We start from the raw sequence: 18,147 nt of genomic DNA, 5'->3' as shown, positions 1-18,147 counted from the left end.
TTAAGAGGGTGGTGGTGGGGAGATAGATACAGAGGCCTGGGCTAGCCCCAGTGTTCAGGATCATAACTTAGGAATTACATAACTTAGAAGTCCTTGACTCTACAAAGCATCAATTGAAGTCAATAAAGCCTGTTTCTACCAAACTTTGTCTTTTAAAACTATAAAATGGGCAGGTGCCTGAGGCCTAAGCTTCAGGACAATGGGTTTTTAAGGGCTGTTTAAAAACCAGAACTAAGGATACATTCTTCAGTTTAAGGATACATTTTTTGCAGTTCAAAATGTGTTCTTTCTAAAAATGTGACACAAAGAATAATTTACATGGTCTGCTTTTTATTATCAATTTTCAGAAACCTTCCACAAGATGGTTAAAAAAAAAAAAAAAAAAAAAAAAAAAAAAAACAAAAAAAAAAACACACAGAAAGAAAAAAGGGGGTGGCAAGGACCAAAAAACTATACAACCACTGCTAATGTAATTTTTTCCATTGTTCCCAGTCAGCTCCAAACCCATTTTGTGCAAAGCCCATTTTCCATGCATCTAAATGATAGATACAGGCTATGAAATTCTTTATTCTATTTGTAGCAGCTTATGCAGGTGCAGCCAAACACAAAGCTTCAGGACAAATTGTACAAACTTTACAATGTGGGATTTGAATTTAAAATATGAAACATAAAATCTACACAAAACTGATAAAAATCAAGCACAGATATCAAGACTGAAACTTATAACCCATGTGTGAAAGGGAGTCTTGTTTCCTTTCAAGTGCTTTATTCTGCTACAGAACAGTCAAAATGAAGATGTAAAGCTTTGTGGTTAGTTTAAATTATACACTCTGTAGATACTATACCAATTTTAAAAGTTACACATAGACCAACAGATGTCCATCAGTTCATCTGGATTGATCAGACATTCCAGCTGGATCGCTGAGAACAAATCAGGCAAATGTGGAAAGAAAATCCACCTGTGCAATTTGTTTGCAGAGTTACTGATGGGCACACTGTACTCCAGGTCCATGATGGCTGCTGCTTTCTTCGTCAGAGCTATCATTATATGCTTCACGTCTCTGACCACCTCCCGAGCCTCGAGTGTTATCAAATTCCTGAAGCTCTACCTCCTCTGTTTCTCCAATTACGTTAGGGACTTCCGGTCTAGATGGCAGAAGATCTTCTAGTTCCTTCATTAGAACAAATAAAAATGGGTTAGCTATAATATTTTCATCTTCCCTTTTAATACAGTCCAGCTATACACTTCTTTGGGAGTTAAAATAGCAAAGTGACTTGTCTTTGCACTTGAAGTTGAGAGAACACAAAGGCCAAAATGGCAGATATCCTTTGTGCAGCTCATCTACTGCTTTAGTTAAAAACAAACAAAAAATGAAATTAGCTATTAACATTTAAGCACTGGAAGATTTCACAGCAGACATACTTTCCTGCACCCCAGCCCTCTTCAGGTGAGGGATCTATTCCCAAGGATTCCCAGGACCCCCACTAGCACCTCAGACCCAGTCTGTTTAATTTCTTGTAATTCCCTTGCTAGGCCCCACAAATTATATCAGCAATCCATGCTTTCACATCCATCATGAAAACCCATCAATAGCACAATTTTAACAAAGTCAAAATTTGTGTGATCTAATTTCAGTAAAACCAAATTGGGGAAAACAAAAACAACAAAATTGAAGGTGACAAAGTAACATGATTAAGAAACTCTGGATTGCTTAAATTTAAGATCACTTACAGAAAGCTTGTCTGGGTTGATCCAGTTGTTTTCAGGAAACTGCACATCAAACTTTATATAAAGATCACCTTTTTCAAAGGGATTACGATATTGTGGCATTCCTTCACCTCGAACTACACGAACACATCCTATTTAAATAAAGAGGAAATTGTGAAGTTCTTTATAGATGCATCTACACCAAAGATCCTGCAGACCGCCTGAACTTGGCTGTCTAGAAATATCAGCCAAGATGTCATAGATAGAAGGAATGTCGTAGGTAAAGAGCCAAAATTACACTGGGCTGAGCACCAATACTCCCATTGCTTCTGTGCTGTGGGGGATGAAAACCAGGGACTGGCAATGCTAGGCAAGCATTCTACTACTGAGCCACACCCTGAGTCCTACACCCTTAATAGCCAATCACCTTAACTTCTGTATCTGACCTAGCATTCTCATAACTAATAGATAAGCTTTTCACAATTGTCTCTAAGTTGAGCAGACCTCTAGACTCTACCAACTCTAAAGTTAAGAATGGTATAAGATAACATGTGGAACTTATTTAAAAAACAAAAGAGGGGCTTGGGTTATAGCTCAGTGTGAGGCACTGGGTTTGATTCTCATAACCGCATATAAATAAAGGTCCACAGACAACTTAAAAAATTAGAGATCTCCCTGCCTTTCTATAGTCCACCTACCAATGCTCCCACCAATCTAATTGGTAAATGTATTGACTTATGGCTTTCTTTTGTTCTGTGACTACAAAAATTCATGTAACATCTTCCTTGGCTATCTTTCAGGATAACTTGAATCTGTATTCCTGGTCCATGGTCACTCATATTTGGCTCAGAATAAATTACCTTCTTATTGTCTTTAAAGAAAGGTATTTAGTAACATTCCTTTGAGTTACTCACTATGAAAATATTACAAGTTTAAGAATACATGCTGGGCACAGTGGCACAAATCTGTGACCCCAGCAACTTGGGAGACTGAGGCAGGAGTACTGCAAGTTCGAGGCCAGCTTCAGCAACTTAGCAAGGCCGTAAGCAACTTAGTGTTACCATGCCTCAAAATAAAAAATGAAAAGGGCTCAATGGTAAAGTGCCTCTGAATTCAATCACCAGTACCAAACCAAAAAACAACCCCCCTGCCAGACCTGTATCAGATAAAATCAAGATTTACCTGGTTCAATTACTTTGCCAGGAGGGTATTTCACCACAATCTGACGTCCATCAAGGTGCTTAAATGTGAACTGAAACCCACATAAAGCTTCAACAAGTCCTATCTTATATGTCATGTGCAAATCATTCCCATCTCTCTGAAACACCTTTAAATAAAGCACACAAAAAACACTTTAAAAAAGTATGAATTCACACCCTGTACTACGCTCCTTTAATCAACTTCACAATCTTAACTGTACCACTGATTTAAAATCCTATGCGTCACTGTCCCTAATTTCCTAAATTTATATTAGGAAGGCTAGTAATTCCCAGATAGTATGCTAAAAACTTCTATTAGGAAGACATTGAACCAGGAAAACACTGGCATAAGAGCAACAGAGTTGAGGCATAAAAACTTAGCACCAAATACATTTTGCAATTACTTTCTAACTGCCTCTGGGCAGAAAGGTACAGAAAGACAAGCAGGCTTCTATTGAACAGGCTCAATCTGGAATGCTCACCAGACATGATCCTAATAGGCAAAGAAAGTTAGTTCAACATTAAAAAGCTTAACCAGGAAGGTTCAGCCAGTAAAGTGAAGGGGCTCAACTCTGCTTCATGAACAAGTACAAACAAGTTTATTTCACTTAGAATTGAAAAACTTGCTTAGATGAATGTAAATTAAACAAAAGTTAAAGTTGGCTTATTCATTCTTACACTATAGGCTTATGGACTAGGTCATACAAAGGTTACCAAATAAGCACAAAGAATGTCTCTAGGATTTCAATGTTAAGGAAAAATAAATTTAAGTTTGCATATACTTGTAATTTTTACTTGGGAGAATTTGCAAATATCTATACTTAACTTTTGAAATTTGAGATGAAACAAAATTAACTGCAGTGAAAGGTCACCTAGTTTTTTTAAAAGCTTTTTTTTTAACTCTTCTAAAGAGTAATCTTGGCTGGTTCTGTTCGAAAGACAGGCTCTTTTCTTAAAATATTCTCCTAAATTTACCCATGAAATAAACTGTTATCTTAAGCAATGATTCGCTTGAGGGTGATTCTGGATGGGTAGCCTCAATAGCAGGAGGAAACTTGTTGGTAATACACATTTCTTGGGCCCTACTCCATACCTACTGCCAGAAGCTATGGAGGTGGAGCCCAGCAATCTAGTTTTCAGAAGCCCTTCAGGAGATTCTAAAGTGATGCTAAGGTTTTTGAGAACCAATGAATGTATTCTAACTATGACATTAACTTGAGTGTGCCTCACAATGGGATCAATAAGGCTTCTTTAATGCAGAACTTTTCAATGCTTTTTGAAATGCTATATTATACTTAAAATGTTAGTGTTTCTGAGTACCAATATTCCAAGAATCACCTTTTACCAACAATTCTTTGGTTAAGGCTGTTTTAGAAATAGGGAGCAGGGATATCATGTTCTTATGTGGGAGAGCTCAACTTAAAAGTAACTACAGTGGAAAGTATGAGGGTTGCAAAAGCCAGGTATGGTGGTACAGTGACTGGGAGGCTGAAGCAGGAGGATCTCAAGTTAGAGGTCAGTCTCAGTAGCTTGGCAGGACCCTATCTCAAAACAAAACCAACAACTACAACAACAACAAAAGAAACCCAGAGCTGCTACTATTGTTTTGGTACATTGGGGTTAAGACAATTTGATGCTAATGTTTAAACACAAAAAATAAGCAAAAAAACGACAAATTTTTTTTCTTGGTTGCCAATGAGAATTTTTAAAAAGCAAAATGAATAAGGGCCTAATAAACCCCAGACAGTAAAGCACATAAAAGTCTTAATAATTTCTGAGAAATAAATAGACAGATTATAAAGGAGGGAATAACATCTTCAGATACTGTTTTTCTATGCTGTACAAATGCACTATGGTAGCCAGACCACTGAAACAAACAAACACATACACACACACAGTAGTATAGCAAGAATATGAACACACTTGAGATAGCATTTCCAAAATTCAATGACTTTTGAACGGATTTATGGTTTTAAGCTACAGCACCAACTCTAATCTCATTAAGGTCCTAATGCCTTTAGCAGAAGTGCTGGGAGTGGGGAAAAAAAGCCGGAAAGAAAAACTACTAGGTTTTCTGGAACAATTAGTTGGCTCTATGTTCTAGTCTTGTTTCTTCAGGAGATTCAAAACATTTTTAGTTGTATAAATTAAACAACATGCCTAAAACTCATCTTTTACTTTGCTGGTCATAAGGAACTAGGTGAATTTCCATTCTAATTTTACCAGCTTCTATTTCCTACCTTAGATAATCAGTTACTCTGCTTTCTGTTGGAAATTCCAAGCAATTCCACTGATGCCAACAATTTTAAGAGGTTTCTTATTTCCAAACACCTTCTGACACCCTCAAGAAAGCAGCTTATTCAATAGCCTCATGGGATTCTAGAATATGCTTCCTGAGGGAAGACTATCTTTGTTTTTCGTAAGCAAAGCCTGGGGAGGACAAAGCTAGTAAGTAAATGGGGGTCAGAACTTAAGTTCCTTGCCTCCAAATCCAGCAATCTATTTTTAAAATCCCTATTTAATCATATAGCAATATTACAGAAGAAACCTGAGTATGAAAGTTTTCGCCATTAGACTGACAACCCCAAACTGAAAAACAATCAGTTCTCTCCAAGTAACCGTTACTTCTTAATTTTCTCACTATTCCTGTACTGCTGCACTTGCCAGACATCATTTATAACCTCAAACTGCTCCAATGATTCTATCAATAAAAACACTCTGGTGATGTTTATACCATCATACAATATAATCTACACAAAAGCAGACTATAACCTTCTCAACTAGTTTCCTACTTCTCATGCTTTGTATGGTGGTGTGTCCAGAAAGAAAGATGGAATAAATGAGGAAGTAGCTAAAATGCCAAATACAGAATTTGTAAGAATGACAAATATTTCAACCTATAAGACCGTAAGACAAAATTCTAGAAATTACTCTGATTTTTAATCATTTAAGAGATGCTTATCATTTGTAGGTTTGGGCATATCCAGGAAAAGCCAAAATATATAGTAACTTATGGTTCTGCTAAAATATGAACTCTGATCAGTGCACCCTAAAAGGATAGTCCAAGGGAGTGAGCCACAACCTTGTGAGGAAATACAAATTCCCAGCCAGAAATCTGCTTCTCAAATAAAATTATGGCATTTGCTGGTAAATGGATGAAGCTGAAAAACATCATGCTAGGTGAAATAGGTCAAGTCCAAAAAACCAGAAGTTGAATGTTTTCTCTGATAAGTGGATGACAATACATAATGTGGGGGGAGGGGGGAGGGGATGGGGGGAAAGAAAGAATGAAGGAACTTTGGATGGTATAGAGAAAAATGGAGGGGATGGGAGAAGGGAAGATAGCAGTATAAAACAGAATTACCCCATGTACATGTATGATTACATGGTGTGAATCTACATTGTGTACAACCACAGAAATGAAAAGTTGTACCCCATTTGTGTACAATGAATCAAAATGCAGTCTGTTAAAAAAAAAAAAAAAAAAAAAAAAAAAAAAAAAAAAAAAAGGGGAAGAAATCTGCTTCTCAATAATGGCCTTGCTGTTATCCATTGGATTTTAAAAAAATTGTTTTAAAATTTCTAATTAGTTATACATGACAGTAGAATGCATTTTGATATACATATATGGAATATAACTTCTTGTTCTTCTGTTTGTACATGATGTAGAGTTACACAGGTCATGTAATCACATATGCACATAGGGTAATAATGTCTGATTTATTCTATCATTCCTACCCCCATAACACCCCTCTTCGTTCACTTCCCTCTGTCTAGTCCAAAGTACCTCTATTCTTCCCCACTTATTGTGAGTTAGCATTTGCATATCAGAGAAACCACTGGATTTTTTTTTTTTAATTTTAATGGTTTGTAGAAATGACCAAACAGAAGAAAATTTTAGTGTACATTACAAAGGTGGTTAATCTATGACGTAAATTTTCAAAGAACTTGAGAGTAAATGTGGGGAGGAACAAAGTCAGAATTCTATCAAATGCTACTACATTTAAGGTTCTGGGTGATTACTGAAGAGGTATTTTATGAATAGTGCCAGATATATTTATGAATAAAGGCCTATAGTATACTATACAAGACATTAAAAAATAAAGTGCACACATGTCTATATTCCCAGCTTCTTGAGAGGATGAAGCAGGACGATCACTTGAACCTAGCAGTTTGAGATCAGCCTGGGAAATAGGGAAACCCTGTCTCTCTCCTCACCCCCAAATATACACATATACATATGTGTGTGTGTGTATGTGCATAATCGTATAATCAAAATAGCATACACTAGACCATATTGTTATACAAGTTCCACAACCTGTTCTTTCCAAGGAAAATTCACCAGGCTACACCATAAGTACAGTAAAACCAATCAGAGCAGTGTGAAGGACTAAAGCCCTATCCAATAATCACTCATTAAAGGAGTTTCACAGTGAAAAATAAGCTGCCTTAGACCATCTGATCCATGCCCTATTTTAAATAAGGAAAATGAGGTACAGAGACAACAGGATTACCTAAGTATAGTACTAGTCTATGGCTACAGTGGAACTGAAACTATATAACACCTATAATACTTTTGACTGCACCTGCCTTATTGGTCTTACTCATATAAGTCAGTTCTTGTGTAAGCAAGCCATGTTCACATAACAACTTCACCTATGTTCAGTGTTACTCTGGGGTAACAAAACAGATCCTATTTCTCAAGCAAGACCCAATTCTGAACAACAAAATTAATAATAATAATAAATTTTAAAAAAGGAAATTACCTCATGTTCTTTCTCCTGTAGCAAAAGAACAATGTCTCCTGGTTCCACTCCTGGAGCCTGGTCTGCTTCCCCAGTGAATGTAATTCTCTGTCCATGTTTCATGCCTTTGTCTACATGAACTTCCAGAATCTTGACTTCTTTAATCACCTTCTTCCCTTCACATTTTTTACAGCGGTCCTTTTCATTAATTACCTCTCCTGAAAAGAGAGGTCATTCAAACTTACAGCAAGAGTACTATCTACTGCCTTTTCACATAAGATAAATCTCAAAAACACCCAATTCAGCTGGGTGGGGTGACACATGCCTGTAATCTCAGTGACTTGGGAGGCCAAGGCAGGAGGATTTCGAGTTCAAACCCAGCCTCAGCAACTCAGTGAGACCCTGTCTCTAATAAAATATAAAAAGGGGCTGGGGATATGGCTTGGTGGTTAAGTGCCTCTGGATTCAATTCCTGGTACAAAAAAAAACCAAACAAAACAAACAACAAAAAAAACAAAAACAAAACCCCACACAGAAAAAAACACCCAATTCATTAAATAAATGTTCTGAACTTCTTCTAATTTCTACCTAAATTTCTGTTTAAAATATTCTGCATGACCAAAACTCATTTCTTACTATAATCATCTGAAGGATTCACCTACTCACAATTTCAGAATGTAATGTTTCTTAACACTTTCTTTGCTCATGACTCTACTTCCTAAAGTTAAAGCAATGTCTAAGAACCAAGGAAAACATTTAGGTGGTGAGATGGTAGAGCTTCAACAACTGCTTCTTTAGCTAATGTTTTCAGTTCTAATTTCAACTAAATTTAACAATGGACCAATACAATCAAAATAAAATTTTAAATATCTATGGCTCATTATTAAATTATTTATTTGGTACTGGAGTTTATTTCATAGACAAAAACCTTACTCAGGTGTCTGCAGATGTTATTTTAAAACATTTCCCCCATTTTGGTCCTGGGAGCTCTACCTCTAAGCTATATCCCCAAGGCTGAACTAATTTTATTTGTACTACCACTGATTCTTCAAAATCAATCAGAGATGTCTTGCAAGTTTTGGAAGGCAATGGGTTCCTCTGTATCATGTTTAAGAACATGGCTCTTCTATATATTCTTCTGAAATATTCAATTACAATATAATAAAGTAAAATTAAATTACATGGTATAATGTGAAGAACAAGCATGGCTTTCTAATGCCTAGTTACTGAAATAATTGTTAGAAGGTTTATATAATAACTTCAGGGACTGTTTCTAGAGCAGTACTTTTTTCTCAAAGTACATTCTATAAAATACCAATTCCTCAAAATGGTAATGATACATGGGAAAGGGTTTCAACTGACTTTGATCTCTTGACAGTGAATTGTTACCAACTTTAGTAAGGTAAAATGCATGAGACTCTCCAGGAAAAATGCAGAGACTCTCCCCTTCCCTCAAACCCTACTATGTAATTTGATCAAAAATGAGGAAAAAAAGAAAGAAAGAAGTCCAGTGATCAAAAATGAGGAAAGAAAGAAAGAAGTCCAGTTCCTCAGTCATAGGAGTCTCTTTTCCTTTCATTTTTTTTTTTTTTTTGGGTGTTGGGGATCAAACCCAGGGCCTTGTGCTTGCAAGGCAAGCACTTTACTACCGACTGAGCTATCTCCCCAGCCCCTTGTTTTGTTTTGATGTGGTCCTGAGGAACGATCCCAGGGCCTTAGGAATGCATCATAACAGTTCTACCACTGAGCTACACTCCCATCACCTACTAGTCACATTTCAAGTACAGCCACAGGTGATTAGTGGTCACTGTATGATATTACAGATATAAAACATTTTTATCATCATAGAAAAAAAAATTCTAGTGGGTAACAGTGCTCTAGAAAAGAGAGATCTCACAGGTCAAATTCAGAAAGCTACTTATTTTTTTAAAAATCCTATTAGAAGGGCTGGGGATATAGCTCAGTTTGTAGAGTGCTTGCCTGTCAAGTATAAGGCCCTGGGTTCAATCCCCAGTACCACAAAAAAAAAAAAAAAAAAAAAAAAAGTTCTATTAGAGTAATGGGGGGCGGGGGAAGAGTCTCATCAGAACACAGCCATGCCTATTTGTGCACATACTGTCAATGGCTACAAAAAGCACCAAAAGCAGACGTAAGTAGATATGATGAACTATTTGGCCCACAAAACTGAAATATTTACTTCTGTGAGAACAACTTCAATTTCAGTGTCTATCCTCAAAAGCTAACTAAAGATTATAATAAAATCCTGCATTTCTCAGAATCTCTCATTCCTTACAGCAAATATAATTATCTTCTAAAATACAAAGGGACAAATAGTCATCTTACCCATCTTTCTAGAATTAAAAAAAAAAAGACTGACTTAACCTGGGGTTAGGAGTATAGCTTGGTGGTAGAGAGAATGCTTAGCACAAGTAAGGTACTGTGTTCAATTTTCAACAACTAAAACCAAAATGAGACTAAACTTTCACTGGACATTAACACAAATTTACTATTTAACTATGTTCATTGGGCCTATCTGTAATGGAATAATTGTTTTCACTTTTTCTTTTAAAACTCTATCTTCAAATATACTTTAAGAAAAATTGTTAATCCTTTAATTTCTGCATTCCCAATCCATTCCAACATAAAAGCAAAGAAATATTGGCATGCATACCTTCTCCATTACAATCGGAGCACACAGACTGCATCTGTTGTACCATTCCTGGAGCCAGCTGTCTGATCATGATGCGTACACCTCGACCCCGACAAGCACTACACTTCTGAACAGCTCCAGACTTCCCGCCTTGGCTAGTGAGCAGAAGCATAAATTAGATTTTTGTCCACAGACCATTCCAATATGCCATGCAACCAGGAATTGTGCTGTTCATCCCCTATAACTAATGTTTAAATTGACCTTAAGAGGTACCAGAAAAATCTTCTGTTGAGTAGTAAGTTTTAAATCAGGAACAGTTTTTACCTAGTAGACTTTCAGCCTGCCACTAGAAGAGGAAAATAATACTGCATAAACCAAATGCACACTTACCCATTGCATGCACTGCAGAGTACATTCTTGCTAAGCTGTAGTTTGGTTGTCTTGCCATTATATAGATCTTCTAAAGACACTCTGGGGAGAAAAGAATCAAATTCAAACAAATTTTACCAAATTTCTTAAATACGAGATATAAATAGCTGATACAGCAAATTCCACAATAACTTTTTGAAATAAAAAGTTTAAAAAGACCTCCCATTAAATCAGTTCAACTGACAGATCTTATTTTGTAGCTCAAATTTACAAAAAGATTTTATGACTACAGACAATGTAAATGGTGCTCAAAGTCAGAACTTATAGCATTAGGCCAACAATTTGTTGTGGTACAATTTCTGATAGAGCTATGTAACTGCACAAACTCAGGCCATCAAAATCTTTTTCTGACCTCAGCCATGAGCCCTCTACCCAAGTAACTTCCAAGTCATAACCCTCTGAAAGAGGTACAGTTATCCCCATTTTACAAAGAAGCTAAGTAACTTGTGTATAGGACAAAGCTGTGTTCTCCCCCTGGACAATTACAAAGACCACAGTTTAAGGAAGGTGCTTAGATTGTATGTCAAAAACAGTGGCCTTTGGGGCTGGGGCTGTAGCTCAGTGGCAGAAAACTCGACTAATGTGTGAGGCAGTGGGTTTGATCCTCAGCAGCACCACATAAAAAAATAAAGTAAAAGCTAAAAACAACAACAACAACAAAAAAGGGCCTTGGGCTTAGGATGTAGCTTGGTGGTAAAACACTTGCATTGAGTCCTGGAAAAGAAAAAAGTAGATTTACCTATACTGTGACAGAAAGAAGGGGAAAAAATAGATTTTTAACAATGTCTCCAACTTTTAGTTTCTGAAGATTCCACTGAATTATAACCAATACTGAACAATTTTACCAAATTTTCAAAGGAGTCTATGACTCAAAAGTTTAACTATTAATCCACTCAACTGTACACATTAAAATGGCATAAGGAGAAATGGCTTAATAAAAATATACAACTGCTAAAATTTAATTCACTTTTATTCATACGTAGTACATTTGAACCATAGCACCAATTTCCATACTAACCTTAAAAAAAAAAACAAAAAAAAAAACAAAAAAACAAACAAACAAAAAAACCCAAAAACACAAAACCTGGGTTCAAAATCCAGTACAGCAAAACAGACAGACAAACAAACCCAAAACTATATATATCAAAATTCTCACCAATACTATCATTTAAGACTTGGTAGCAAGGTATTTAATATTTTAGTTTTACCCTTCTTGTTGTGTCTTTCAATCTTTATTTTTTTTTCCTCAGGGTTGGGACTCAAACCCAAGGCCTCACCCATGCTAGGTTAAGTATTCCACACTGAGCTATATCCTCAGCCCCTAAACCTCGTTTAGTAGTACTAATGATTTACTTTTAAATCCTGGGAGTTGAAGAGTTGAAGAAATAGTTTAAAAGGCACCTAAACTATTTGTGGTATTCAAACGTTCTCAAAATTATTTTAAGCTAAAACTTTTCACACCGTAGACAGTATAAAAATAACATATTTACGGACAAAACATTACCAACATTTCCAGATGACACATCTACATCTTAAGTATTAAATAAAAATCACTTGGTTGCACCTATTTTTGTTCTTCCACTAAAAACCTTTATCCAAACAGGTAGTTCGTTTCCCTGGTGTATATTAAATATAATCACTTTGCAAAATCACTATCCCAGAAGCCAGAAAAATTCACATTTCAACAAATACGGCCAAGAAAGAGAAAATGGGAGTAACGGTCAGGCAAAGTCAACACTCTTTATTAGGGTTTAAACTGGCACAATCTTTTTATAAGGCAATTTATTTGTATTTATCTGCCTCAAACAGTGATGCCTGCCTGGGAATCTCTGTCAAAGAGACAAAACTGTACATAAAAATATAGCAACACTATTAAAGAAAAAAGAAAAAAAAAACCTGACAATATCCCATATAAAAGGTGAGTGATTACACGTCACAAAATGGAATATTACAAAGCCACACAAAAGCAAATGTAATAAGTGGAAATAAAAATTTTAAGTAATATTAAAACAGCTAAAAACTGCATTTGCTGTATAGTATGAAAAAAAATTTAAAAGGCACACAAAATACGGAGTCTTTTTTTTTTTTTTTTTTTGGTACTCAGGATTGAACCCAGGGATGCCATATCCTCAATCCTTTTTAAGATAGGGCTGAGGCTGACCTTGAACTTGTAATCCTCCTGCTTCAGCCTCCTCAGTTGCTAGGATCACAGGTATGCACCGACATGCCTCACTATTTACCGTTTTTAAAAAAGTCCATTTACTTCTTAGAGCATTTCAATATCAAAGAATAATATGGAAGAACCAACTCCCACTGCACAAATATTACTATTGAAATAGTATCCAAATGATAATTTATTTCTTAGGGTAAATTCTTTTAAAATCACACAGATTTAAGAGTGACACTCAGAACCCACATGAATTCCTCCAATTTACTCAAATGTCAAACAAGATATGAAATATTTAAGAAATATTTTACATAAACTCCTGAACTCATCTCTGGCATTTGCTAGTGAAAACATTAGTATTTCATGAAGGAAAAAAAAAAAAAATCACTGGATAAAAGACCTCACAAATTTCAAACAGTGAAGTATCTATTTCATATTGTAAAGGGTTTGTGGATTCCCAGTCTAAGATCAAGGACGACACCATTCATATGCTGGCAGATTAATACCAGACTAGAAGCCAGCAAGTTCCATGGAAACCATTTTTGAAGAGTTCACACTGAGAATCAAGTAATGAGTGACTATAACATATAAACAAACTAGGCAGACAGTCACTATGTAATTTTTTAAAATATAAGGTAACTTGAAAGATTTAAATGTCTCAGAGAAAATAATCCACACACTTTAAAAATTCGTCTTCCTACTCAGTCAATACCAGCACTTGTCCTTTTATGATCTATCTAAAGCAAAATACAAACATCCAGTTATTAAACTCATTTAGTCACTTAATGAACACACAATGATTTTTTTTTTTTTTTTTTTTTTTTTTTGTACTCGGGAGGAACCCAGGGGCACTAGACCACTGAGCCATATCCCAAATTCCTTTTTGTATTTTATTTAGAGACAGGGTCTCACCAAGTTGCATAGGGTCTTGCTAAATTGCTGAAGCTGCAACTTACAATCCTTCTGCCTCAGCCTCCTAAGTCACTGGAAATGATTTTATTTGTTTTTAAATGAAGGACAGAACATTCTATGATACTTCTCCCGAGCATTAGCATTTGAAGAAAGTACATAATAGAACAAAAAAAGATATTCACTTGAGCGGATGCATCATGTCCTCTCCTCTTCTTCTGCCATTTCGACTTCTACTCTGATTGCCCATGAAGCCGAACAATCCTCCACCAAAAATGTGAGAGAAAATATCATCCATGCCACCACCTCCACCGCTACCTTCCCGAAGACCTTGTTCTCCATATCGGTCATATAGCTCACGCTTCTCTGGATTTGATAATACTTCATATGCAAAACTTATTTCTTTGAACTATAAAGAAAAAAGTAAAAAAAGAAAACAATTGGATTTTCAAATAGAAGAGTGGGGGAAAACTACAGAAACCTACAATCCACTTAATTCCAATAAAAGCTGTAAGTTACCTTTGGTTTGTTCAGGTCCTATTTACCCCTAACTACTGCTCAAATGTTAGTATTCACAATACAAAACTAGAAGGTACTTTAAAAAAAAAAAATATTTTTAGTTATAGATTGACACAATGCCTTTATTTTATTCATTTATTTTTATGTGGTGCTGAGGATCGAACCCAGTGCCTCACATGTGCTAGGTAAGTACTCTATCATAAGCTACAACCCCAGCCCCCAAACCAGAAGATTCTTCATGTAAGTATTTGGCTGTTATGGTCATAGATGAACTTTTCCTACAATATTCTTCTTTTCAAGGAGGGCAATTTAAGTTTAAAACTAAAACCCAAGAGCAACAACGAAAAGTTTCAAATAACTTACTTTGTCTCCAGCATTTGGATTCTTATCTGGATGGTATTCCTTGGCTAACTTTCTGTATGCCTTTAAAAAAGATTTTTAAAGAAGGGTTATACATAAACATCAGTTTAAAGATTTGTAACGATACCCACTTTCCTAAGTCATAACCTTCCAAAAATGTTACCATCACGACTGGTATTTTTTCATCTCAAAATTGTTTATTCAATAATTTACTATAACACAGTAAACAGTTATATTTGAAAATAGATTATACTGAGTAAAACTCAGATACAAACAATGAAGTAATGCTAGAAATGAACAAATATATTTGAAATATATTACTGGTTCTTACTATCAAATTTCTTTTATGGTTAGTAAACAGATTAAGACAACCCCAATAATCTGAGACAAACAATGTTTACAGAGGCAAAGTATTAGTATGAATTAAGCTACAAATCCCTGTCCGTGATGGCTCCTTGTCTTCCCTTTAACTGCAACAATAAGAAAAAGCCAAAAGATGCTCTTAGATGATATTTTATGTGTTTTATTTGCACAGGTGGGTGATGGGGGTCTACGTGGCCTCGATTGGAGTGAAGCTGCGTATGTTCTCAATTACGTGGTCTGGACATACAACATTTAAGTCTTCATTCACTCAGACTCATGAATTATATAATACAAACTAGCATTTCCGGTAGGGTAACAGGAAGTCCATTTTACTCTCGACTGTACCGGTCCTACTGCCTAAGGAGCATTCTCGTGTTTTTTTTTCTCAGCTTTCAAATCTGGATACCCTAAGCCACGGAGGATGCTGTGCCGCTTAATTAAATGTCACAACTGCTTTGAAATTCTAAGATGAAAGATTCTGTAGCATTGCAAAGGGCGATAACACGACCTGTTTATTTTTAGTCAGTGTACACTCAGGTGTTTGGCTGGGACCCATGGCTCATTCCTAAAGCGGGCACAGGCCATTTAGATTACCTGCCCACAGAACAATGCATCCAAACACTGACCCACGCTACCTCAAGCTCTATAGGCGAGGGAAACAGAGGGAGGAGCAGAGGTCGCAGCCTCGGCGCCCAGGAAACAAACCCAATAGCCCGGAGGCACCCGGCGGGGGCGGCCTCGACCCTCCTGCGGCTCCGCCTCGCGGCGCCCTACACCCGGAGCCGACGTCCACGGCGTGGACAGCTTCTCTCCCGGGGCCGGATGCTCAGGACACCTCGAGCCAACCTGTTTTTCCGGGGTGGTGAGCGGGGAGGGCCCGACGGGCTCCTGTCTCCCAGGAGAGCCCGGCCTTAGGCGCTAGCCGGCCAACAGAGGAAGGAAAGGTTGGTTTTCGTCCTGTTTGCGCAGGAGTGAGTTTTATTTGCTGCATCTGCAGGCGGGCGGGGCCGGCGGCCCAAGGTCAGCCCGGGCCGGAATGTGCGGCCCACGGCGAGGCCGGTCCCGCCGCCGCTGCCACCGCCACCCCTCAGCCTGGGCTCCCTGCAGCGGGCGCCGGCTCATGGGCCGTCCCGTAGCGCGGCCTGGCCGCCCGGACGCGCAGGCCCCGCGCCCCACACACCCTGCCCGACCGGCCCGCTTCCCAATACCTTCTTCAGCTCGTTCTCGCTGGCGCCGGGCGGAACGCCCAGGATGTCGTACAGTTTCGTGTCGGCCACGTTAGCCATGGCGGCCTACGGGCAGCACTCTGGGAAGGAGGCGGCGGAGCGAACAGAGCGAAGCCGGGCCCACGAGTGGCGTCGGCGGCGCAGGCCGAGGGAGACAGCGAGGGGGAAGCGGGGCGGGGCTAAACCTTGACCCGGCGCACGGGGCGCCGTGACGTCGCTTCGCAGGGCCAGCCCCCTCGTGCTCGGACCGGTGTGGTTGGGTGGTGCTAAGTGGACCGTGTGCTCGCTTCTCCCGAGCGTCTAGGCCGCGAGATGGGTCCGACGTAGAAAATGAGGAAGAACTCTCCTTGGCGTTCTTCGGCAATTCGGTTTACCCTGAGAGGCGTTTATTGTGGGGACCGCGTGTTTAACGCCGCAGTGAGCGCTGAGGGGATGGAGAGGCTTGGTTCACTTCGAGTCAGGCAGGAAAGAATCGGTCGGGGCTTCCGCTGGAGGCACACCCGGCACGCAGAGGTCCTCCTCTGGGTCTGGTTCCCTGGGGTCTTAGATGAAAAGCAGCACGTGGCGCGCGTGCGCGCGTTGTTTTTTTTTATTTTTTATATTTCGGGAATTCTCAAACTACCAAAGGTGATATATTACACACCTGAATATAATTGTCTATGTTTTTACCAATTTATTCCATCTATTTTACACCCTTCCAGTGTTTTAAAATGAAACCATTTCATTAATATCTAACAAGATGACTTTTAAGGCATAATCAACATAATCACATTTGATGAAATTGACAATAATTGGTTTGTGGCATCTAGATTCAAAGGAACGTCTGCCTCTTGCATCTGGGTCATGTGTTCAAGTCCTTTACCAACACCAAAGAGGTCTAAGTGGTGGAACTGCAGCGTGCACTGTCACGTGGTGGTTGAGGCCTAGTGATTTACATTTGCTTTAGTTTATCCTGGAAATTGTTTGCGTGTACCACGGTGTAGGATGTATAGCCTGCCTTTAAGCCATTTACACTTTATGAGAACAGTAAACATTTTTGGATGATTGGAACTTGAACTGGTAGGAAAGACACCATAAGCACTCATTCAAGGTAATTTTTCTTCCTGGACATTCCCCTGTCCTAGTTGTGGAGAGCCCTGAGTGCGTGCCGAGGACTGAAATTTAGCCTGAAAAACCTGGGTAGTCTTGAGAAATTAAGATGCCCCATCCACCAGTCTCCCTTCTCAAATGCCAGTGGAAATGCTGCTCCCTCTGAAATTTTTCTTGATTGCATAACTTTGTGAACACTGCTGTCTCATTTAAGTTCCCACTATTCCTGGTTTGCCCTTTTTGTGGACAGGTATGATGTTGATATGAATGCCATTCTGGAATGTGAGTCTGAACTGTAAATAGTCTGTAGGTTCCTTACAGGAGTCCCCCCCCCCCCCCTTTTTTTTTTAAACTACTGGGTTTGAATCCAGGGATGCTCTACCACTCAACCACATCCCCAGCTCTTTTTATTTACTTATTTTTGAGACAGGGTCTCAACAAGTTCTGAGACTGACGGGTAGAACTTGTGATCCTTATACCTTAGCGTCGAGAAGCTGGGATTACAGGTGGGTGCCACACACTCAATTTTCTTTTACATTTTGAAATGTTCATGTTACTGAAAGTTCAGTCCTTGTCCCCAATGCCAATCCAGTAAAGAGGACATGGTTTTGAAAAAAAGGAAAAAGTTTTATTGCTTTGTTAGTAAAGGAGAAACACAGAGGACTCCTGTCCCAGAGACTGTGATTCTGTTCATTAACAGGAATAGGGGGCTTTTAAAGAGGTGATTCAAAGGCTGTATTCCATGATTCCATGTGTTTTGTGTTGGAGCTTAATTCCCTTAAT

At 38.3% G+C, this 18,147-nt stretch overlaps 2 protein-coding genes across 2 annotated transcripts in view; one reads left to right on the top strand and one right to left on the bottom strand.

The window, feature by feature from the left end:
• Window positions 1-385: 385 nt before the first annotated feature.
• DNAJA2 (DnaJ heat shock protein family (Hsp40) member A2) lies at window positions 386-16,477 on the bottom strand. Its single transcript, XM_079117654.1, has 9 exons — window positions 16,258-16,477; window positions 14,690-14,749; window positions 13,993-14,216; window positions 10,693-10,773; window positions 10,324-10,457; window positions 7,674-7,870; window positions 2,891-3,035; window positions 1,733-1,860; window positions 386-1,172 (listed from the first exon to the last, which is right to left on the bottom strand). Exons 1-9 carry the CDS (start codon window positions 16,333-16,335, stop codon window positions 981-983), a joined length of 1,239 nt encoding a protein of 412 aa, XP_078973780.1. The 5' UTR covers window positions 16,336-16,477; the 3' UTR covers window positions 386-980.
• The window catches only part of LOC306647993 (uncharacterized protein), a 69,601-nt gene continuing 66,209 nt past the window's right edge, over window positions 14,756-18,147 (top strand). The window contains exon 1 of the mRNA XM_079117667.1: window positions 14,756-15,993. The gene's annotated coding sequence lies outside the window, so the exon portion shown is untranslated. The remainder of the gene's footprint in view (window positions 15,994-18,147) is intronic.

Source organism: Sciurus vulgaris (genome assembly GCF_902686455.1).
Source record: "Sciurus vulgaris genome assembly, chromosome: 17".
Lineage (NCBI taxonomy): Eukaryota > Metazoa > Chordata > Mammalia > Rodentia > Sciuridae > Sciurus > Sciurus vulgaris.
The sequence above is the reverse complement of the archived record's forward strand: the minus strand, read 5'-3'. Positions and strand labels throughout refer to the sequence as shown.

Coding starts and splice junctions, on each gene's coding strand:
- DNAJA2 (XM_079117654.1), bottom strand. CDS start 16,335: ATGGCTAACGTGGCCGACACGAAACTGTACGACATCCTGGGCGTTCCG. Junction 14,750..16,257: donor GCGAGAACGAGCTGAAGAAG/GTATTGGGAAGC, acceptor TCTTTTTTAAAG/GCATACAGAAAGTTAGCCAA. Junction 14,217..14,689: donor ATCCAAATGCTGGAGACAAA/GTAAGTTATTTG, acceptor TTTTCTTTATAG/TTCAAAGAAATAAGTTTTGC.